This window comes from Podarcis muralis, chromosome 14, assembly GCF_964188315.1.
Source record: "Podarcis muralis chromosome 14, rPodMur119.hap1.1, whole genome shotgun sequence".
Lineage (NCBI taxonomy): Eukaryota > Metazoa > Chordata > Lepidosauria > Squamata > Lacertidae > Podarcis > Podarcis muralis.
In genome coordinates this window covers 42755494-42763363 of record NC_135668.1, presented here as the reverse complement: position 1 = coordinate 42763363, position 7870 = coordinate 42755494, and the positions used below count along the sequence as shown (strand labels likewise).

The following is a 7870-nucleotide window of genomic DNA, read 5'->3' as shown; positions in this document are numbered from 1 at the left end:
CTGCTTTAAATGTATGGTGCAGAAGGACCTTAGGTCCATTCATTTCAGGAGTTCTTACCACTGAATAAAACTGAGTTGGCTATACAGTGGTACCTCAGGTTAACAACTTAATCCATTCTGGAGGTCCGTTCTTAACCTGAAACTGTTCTTAACCTGAGGTACCACTTTAGCTAATGCTAATGCTGCTGCAGCGCCACCACCATGCGATTTCTGTTCTCATCCTGAAGCAAAGTTCTTAACCCGAGGTACTATTTCTGGGTTAGCAGAGTCTGTAACCTGAAGCGTCTGTAACCTGAAGCGTCTGTAACCTGAGGTACCACTGTATTTATTTATTGGCCGCTGTATAAGCCAAGCTATATTTGTGGCCATCTTGCAGGGATTAAATGGAACAAAATTTACAGTAAATCAGTATAATGCAGTTTATACACAGTATAATACACCTTGTAAAATAAGGTACAGTGGTACCTCTGGTTACGAACTTAATTTGTCCCGGAGGTCCATTCTTAACCTGAAACTGTTCTTAACCTGAGGTACTTTAGCTAATGGGGCCTCCCACCGCCGCACCACCACTGCTGCACAATTTCTGTTGTCATCCTGAGGTAAATTTCTTAACCCAAAGTACTATATCTGGGTTAGCAGATTCTGTAACCTGAAGTATCTGTAACCCGAGGTACCACTGTAACCTGAAGAATAGGAAGCTGCTTTTTTATGGAACCAGGCCATTAGCAGTGTAGTTATCAGCTACACTGATCGCAGTGGCTCTCCAGGGTTTCAGAGAGGGGTCTCTCCCAGCCTTCCTTGGCAGTTGCTGGGCTTTGAAGCTGGGACCCTCTGCATGCAAAGCAGACCCTCCATCACTACAGCCTGTCCCAAGAACACTTTGACAGTGGTACCAGGTGGCCCCAAAGGTGGCAATGGACTCTCCCTGGTTGGAGGCCATCTGTCAAGGATGCTCTTCTGCCTCTGGCGTTCCTGCATTGAGCAGAGGGTTAGACTATGAGACACCCCTCTCCAACTCCATGGTTCTCTGGCAATCTTAGTAAGGGCCGTTGAGATTATCGCGGTTGGTGGGAACAATGCGTTGGAATATTGGTTGCTGGAAACTGCAGGAGGGCAGAGGGACCAAGTCCTGCTTCTTAAACAAGTTTGGTTGGCCACTGTGAGGACAGGATGCTGGACTAGATGGGCCATTGGCCTGATCCAGCCTGGTCCTACCTAAGGCGTTCTTAGGGTTAACCCAGACAGCATCAGAGGAGGTGCCAGAGTGGTTGGGAAGATGACAAGAAAGACGTCCTGCCTCTCTTGCAAAGGCAGCTTCAAGTTGCAAAGGAAAGGGCAATGTGTGGGTTGTAGGTTTCAGTTAAGGTCCTTCCTGTCTCCCCACCCCACGCAGGATACGAACGCAGGAGAATCACCTTCAAATCAAAGGGTATGCCGTTCCTCAAACAAACTCTTAAAAACAATCACACACACACACACACACACACACACCATTCAAAGTCATGCATATCGTGGCCACATTTCAGCACACAATTAGTTACATTTCTGCGCATTACGGGCTTAAGTGTGCCTCACTTTGCGCTGGATTGGGGCCTGTATTTTTCACTGCCTCATTTACCAATGTACTAGAACACACTGCATTTTCTTTCTGTTTTTAAGGCAGCAACAACAACAAAATCTCAAAACAGGCACATGCATTTCTGAAAGGGGCAACAGAGTTACATTTTACTGAATTAAGTCTGTGTTGCCAAAAGATGGAGGTCTAGGACAAAAGGGCAGCCAAATATTCTCACTTCTGATGAGAAATATTTTCATAACTGAAAGAGATGGAGAGGAGGGCTGGATTTAGGAATGAAATGATCAGAAACAATCTGATTCAAAAACATTATTTATTTACATACCTATCCTAAGGCTTCACTTGGATGCAAAAGTCCCAGTGAATAATTTCAGCACACCGTATTTCTAAGCAAGTACACTTAAGATCCTAGGAAGCATTTCTCTCAAAGAATAATAATTTATAATAATAATTTATTATTTATACCAATTATGAGAAGCTGAACCCAATGCACAGTGCAATGAATTCTGTGCTGGACAGAATCAGGGCTGGTGGGCTGAATCTTTCGCAAAGCAAGTACTGGGAGCTTGTAGTCCAAATCTGAATATCCAAGGAATATTTCCTTCCCCATACTAACAGCACATATGTGTCCTCAGAAGGAAAACTCACTGAGTTCACCGGGACCAACTGGGTGGGGATAGCATCGCAACAATCCAATCCCTTTACTTGGGAGTAAGCCCTATTAAACTCAGTGAGATTTACTGCTGAGTAGGTAAGTGTACAAGATTGCACTGTAAATCTTCTACTTGGCTACAGCTTCTTCCAAGGAGCACTTCATATCAAGATAGGATCTGAAATGTACAATATGTACCACAGCAGATTTGCTCCTTTCTATAGGAGAAGGTCAGGATTCTCTTTCTCTTCATCACAATGTCTCCGGTTGGGTTTCTGATTTTTCTTCTATTAGGTCTTTAAATCCCAATTTTGCCAGTGGTTCTTTGGCCATAAGTTGTCTAAACAAACAAGCAAACAAAAAACAATTTGAAAAGCATTAAACTTGAAATTGGCATGCTTAGCAATTTCATTTCCTGAATAATTTTGTGCCCCTTAAAATCAAATAAAAAATAAAAAACTGCAGAGGAACTGCAGAGGAACCCCTGCAGAGGAACCCCTGGCAAATAATTTGTATAATTAAGGGTGTTGGTTTGCTTTCTTTTAAAGGAAGGTTCCTGGCTTATGGATATAAAAATATGCTTGAAAATATGTGGGCAGTGGTTGCTTAAGAATGCACAGGAGCTCACAAACGGGAATTGCCAAGGATGTCAGTTTTCCTTTTAAAAACAACAAAAGGTTTCTAGTCCATTGGACCATTCAGCCGCCCTAGAAACACAGGGACATAGGAAGCTACTTTATACAAAGTCAGATCAAAAACAACAAAGTGATTTAACAATCAATTGTTCTTCTCAGGAAACTGTAGCTCTGGGAGGGAAACAGGGGGTCTCCTAAAAACTCTCAAAACCCTTAACAAACTACAGTTCCCATGATTCCTTGGGGAAAGCAGTGACTGTTAAAGGGGTACAACAGTGCTTTAAATGTATGGGGTGGATGTGGACTCACTGTCAGCAAAAAAGAAGAAGAAGAAGAGAAAAGAAAAGAGGGCAGGGGGGATTAAGTACTGTAATTTTACAGATTTCAAAAATGAAGCAGTGGTTTGCGGAGCCAAAAATCCACCATGCACTGACAGCCCAGCATAAGTTGTCTCTGGCAAATTGAGAGCAAACATCCATTAGCTTAAGTGAAGTGTTGCAAATAAGAATGCACTTGCCTCTCCATTCTGCATTCTAAATATTCCTTTGATTCCTGCCTGCACAATGCATTCTCAAAGCTGTTCTCCCTCAGACACTTCATGAATTTTTCTTTGAAAGCTGTACATTCACCTGTTCGACAGAAGGAAAGCATGTTTTTTGAAACAGGAGGCATGAAAAGAAACAGACATGGAATTAAGAGTAAGACAAAACAATAGCGCTATTCAAAGGACAGGCTGGCTGCTGTGGCTCAGCACGAGAACGTAATGCAGTAGGTGGGGGGACACCTTGAAACCACCGAGGCGCCAGCAAACCTTCAGGTCACTAAGCTCCAAGAAAAAATAGTTTCAAGGAGGGAATTCAGTGTGAAGTTGCTGATTTAGAATTCATTAGCAGTTCTCAGGATTCTTTGGGGGAAGCCATGACTATTTAAGTGGTGTGATGCTGCTCTAATCTATAGTGGCATTGGCTCAATCTAGCAGGCTGTTCTTATGCTATTGCTTTATATGTACAGTGCAGATGATGCCTTACAGAGGGGGAGAATTACAAATGCCACCTTGAGCTCCTTGCCCCCCCCCCAAAGGGAGATAGATATATATTTTTGTATGTTTTAAAATAGGCTTGTAATTTTTTTCTTGATTCTATTTTTGTAGACCGCTTTGAGGTTTGTCTATTTTATACAGTGGTACCTCAGGTTAAGAACTTAATTCGTTCTGGAGGTCTGTTCTTAACCTGAGGTACCACTTTAGCTAATGGGGCCTCCTGCTGCTGCCGCGCCACCAGAGCACGATTTCTGTTCTCATCCTGAAGCAAAGTTCTTAACCCGAGGTACTATTTCTGGGTTAGCGGAGTCTGTAACCTGAAGCGTATTTTACTTGAAGCGTATGTAACCCGAGGTGCCACTGTACAATCAAATGGTGCATAAATTTTACAAAATAAGAAAAATAAATAAAATGCAATAGAAATAAATAAATAAATAATGAATGAATGAATGTTCTGCTGCCTCTCTTACTGGTCCCAGTGTCAATTCTTGTGCTGGAGGTGGAGCTTTAAAAAACATTGATTTGCAGCCCTCCTCTTCCATTTTTATGGCGGAAAACGCGCCCCCAGGTGTTGTGGGACTCCAACTCCCATCAGCCAGCACGGCCCCCACCAAGGATGATGGAAGTTATAGTCCATCAGCAACACGATAGTCAAAAGTTCCCCTCCCCTAGTGGGCCCATGGCTGATCGCCAAAGAATTGATGCTTTTGAATTATGGTGCTGGAGGAGACTCTTGAGAGTCCCATGGACTGCAAGAAGATCAAACACATCCATTCTTAAGGAAATCAGCCCTGAGTGCTCACTGGAAGGACAGATCCTGAAGCTGAGGCTCCAATACTTTGGCCACCTCATGAGAAGAGAAGACTCCCTGGAGAAGACCCTGATGTTGGGAAAGATGGAGGGCACAAGGAAAAGGGGGCGACAGAGGATGAGATGGTTGGACAGTGTTCTCGAAGCTACCAACATGAGTTTGACCAAACTGCGGGAGGCAGTGGAGGACAGGAGTGCCTGGCGTGCTCTGGTCCGTGGGGTCATGAAGAGTCGGACACAACTAAACGACTAAACAACAACAAAAAGGGGGCCCATGACAGAAGTTCTGCTAACGGAAAGCTATCTTTTCTATGGGCTCACAGCGGTACCGCTCTATCCCTTGCGTATCTATGGCAAGCGCCCTTATTGACTGTACTTGGGAGTTCGCTTTTAGGCCGGAAATGCCTGCCGTACTTTCTATCCACCCACTCAACGTCCTCTCTATGGTCGGCGGACGAATCGCACATGCGCAATCGAGGGGATGGAGGGTTGCGGGGGGGGGGGCGGAACCTTCTCACCGAAATGATCCAGAGGGAAAGCGCCTTTGTCCGGCGGCCTCGGCTTGAAGCTTTTCGTCCCGAAGTTCATAGCCGTAGACATGACGACGACTCTCCGAGGACGCGACGCAGCCGCTGCGCCTCTGACCGAACCTTCGCCTCACTTCCGGGATCTCCGTGTTGTCAAGTCCCAGGTTGTGGAGTGGAGCGCCGAGCCAGGCCAGAAGAAACGAGAGCAGAGCTGATCGGGCGGGGAGGAGCCGAGCAGTTGGCCCCGCCTCCTTCAGCCCCACGTGGATGCCTGCCCGGCATGGAGCTGGCATTTTTAAATCTTATTTTATTTATTGATAAATATGTGCTTTGCAGAAAGCAAAGGAGCCTTGCGATATTTCAGAGACTAACCAGTCTTAATTGCGCCTTCAGATTGAAACTGAAAGATGTGATTGCTTCCATTCCAAGAAATCTATACCGCTTTATAATTCTTTAGAAAATAAATAAATAAATCTCCAAGCGGGTTGCAACCTACCTACATCAAAACATCAGATAAGACGATCCAGAATAAAGCATTACTGAAGAAAGTCAAATATAAAACTTGCATTCAAAGTAACACAATCAACAAGAAACTAAAACATCTTTAAGGAGGTCAACTACACATTTACCACAGCAAAGTTAACAATGAGAAAACATTATCTTAAACGTTCAGAAGAAAACATGCCCTACTTGTGCTTCAGCTAGTTCCAGTCCTTCAGCTGGATACTTGTTCAAGCAGAAGGTGGCTTTTTTCAGAATATAGATTTAAGTGTTAGCAGCTTAAAACACAGGCAGTTCTCCGCTGTTGCATTTCAAGTCGCATTTGCACGCTGCTGTACACACCAGAAAGGGGGCGGAGCAGACCCTCCAAGTGCCCCTATTTTCCAGGGATGTCCCTGATTTAGAGAATCCGTCCCGGTTTCTGCTTTGATCCCGGAATGTCCCACTTTTCCTTAGAATGTCTCTATTTTCATTGGAGAAATGTTGGAGGGTATGGAGGTAACTGACCCCCGAGCCATCTGAAGGCAATCCTGTATAGGGAGGTGTTTTTTTAAAAAAAATCTTTAATGTTTTATTATGTGTTGAAAGCTGCCCAGAGTGGCTGGGGTAACACAGTCAGATGTGTGGGGGTGTAAATAGTAAAATGATCATTATGGAATGGGACATCCCTATTTTTATCAAAGAAATGTTGGAGGGTATGGTGGAGGTGTCTTCACCTAATGAGCATTGCCTGTTTGATTTCCCTGTGGCTTCATTACCCCACACAACTTCTTTTTAGTGAAGCTCTCACCTGTGCATGTGCCATCATCTGCGCATGCACAATGGCTAGCTCAAATGTATGCACCTGAGGTTAATTGCGAAATGAGTGTGGTTTGCGTGTTCAAATCGGATGGGAGCTGGTTTAAGAGACAATGCATCCAATAGCAGGTTATCTCAAGAAACTACAGGACAGATGTGGATGTGGCTAACATCCTGTGTACACTGCTTCAAACACCAGCAGTGGGAGCACGTTGGAGCCAGATGACTTGGTAATGACTTTCACTGGCTCTAATTTTGACCTTTCTCCGCCTTCTGCCCTTTCTGTCTCAAGGGCCACCGGACACCACTGGTTGTTGTGAGACACTGGTTGCCTGTAGCTCCTGGGAAGCAGGGTTGAATATACATGGGATAAAACAGTTGCAGAAAAGCAGGTGTTTCGGCAGCTTTCCCTGCAAAGTTGTGAAATGCTAATTCTAGTGGAAAGAAGCCATAACATCACCTGGGCATGCCTTTACTTTGTTCTGTTCATTGCATAATAAGCCCTGCAGTTGGTATACTCATACGGGAACTGTATTTGGTGATTTATTACTCCTGGCATTGTGAACAAAATGTTCTTCCAAGAAAAACTTAGTTCTGATTTGACTGGGTTTTTTAAAAAGAAAAAAGATGGCCCAAGTTACTTAACAGACTGAAGAGTTCAGTGCCATGCAGTCCTGCGCATGTTTACTTCTGAGTCAGCCCCCACTGTGTGTAGTGGAGCTTCATTTTCACAAACATGTGCACAGGATCTTTTTGCCCCATCTAAATTCTTAAGATCAACCCTACAAGTACCTAAACACGTCTCCAATGCTACCATACATCTCGAAGCTGGATTCGTAAGAATCGAGGCCAGAGTATGGCTTGCCACACTGAATTATTGGCTGAGACTATCCTTCCCACGTGGTCTTGCTCCCTTAACTATTAAGGATGGTTTCCAAACAACAGGGAAATGTGTTACATACTCAGTTGCTAATTTTATGTGTTTTAAGTTTTATGTGTTCAGTTTATCTGTATGTTTTATCTTATGCTGGCCTGGGACTGAAATAAAGTTTGATACTGATACTACCTCATTTTAACTTGCTGGGATCTGTTGCAGGATGAGCTGCAGCCAGCTGCATACCGACACATTTCAGTTACAAGAAAGCCTGATAATTTATAGGCATAACCATGAGCTTCTTTCTTTTTCTTAATACAGTCATACCTCAGGTTGAAGTTGCTTCAGGTTGCGCACTTTCGGGTTGCTCTTTCGTACTTTATTAGCAGCCAGTCTTATGTTGTATCAACTTGTTTTTTTTGAAGTGAGTAATATTGTTTTGATAGCTGTAATATTTA

The 7870-nt window shown here is 43.9% G+C and overlaps 1 protein-coding gene across 1 annotated transcript; it reads right to left on the bottom strand.

Annotated features, from left to right (window-relative positions):
- Nucleotides 1-1870: 1870 nt before the first annotated feature.
- On the bottom strand, nucleotides 1871-5436 carry COX19 (cytochrome c oxidase assembly factor COX19). The gene is made up of 3 exons (XM_028705352.2): nucleotides 5231-5436; nucleotides 3381-3492; nucleotides 1871-2568 (listed from the first exon to the last, which is right to left on the bottom strand). The coding sequence occupies exons 1-3, from the start codon at nucleotides 5310-5312 to the stop codon at nucleotides 2481-2483; spliced, it is 282 nt and encodes a 93-aa protein (XP_028561185.1). The 5' UTR covers nucleotides 5313-5436; the 3' UTR covers nucleotides 1871-2480.
- Between the last annotated feature and the right edge of the window lie 2434 nt (nucleotides 5437-7870).

Bases quoted from the DNA above. Each gene is read 5' to 3' on its own strand.
- COX19 (XM_028705352.2), bottom strand. From the start codon at position 5,312: ATGTCTACGGCTATGAACTTCGGGACGAAAAGCTTCAAGCCGAGGCCG. The intron at 3,493-5,230 runs GTGAGAAGGTTC...TCTGTCGAACAG, and splicing joins TTTCCCTCTGGATCATTTCG to GTGAATGTACAGCTTTCAAA. The intron at 2,569-3,380 runs GCAAGTGCATTC...TTGTTTGTTTAG, and splicing joins TTAGAATGCAGAATGGAGAG to ACAACTTATGGCCAAAGAAC.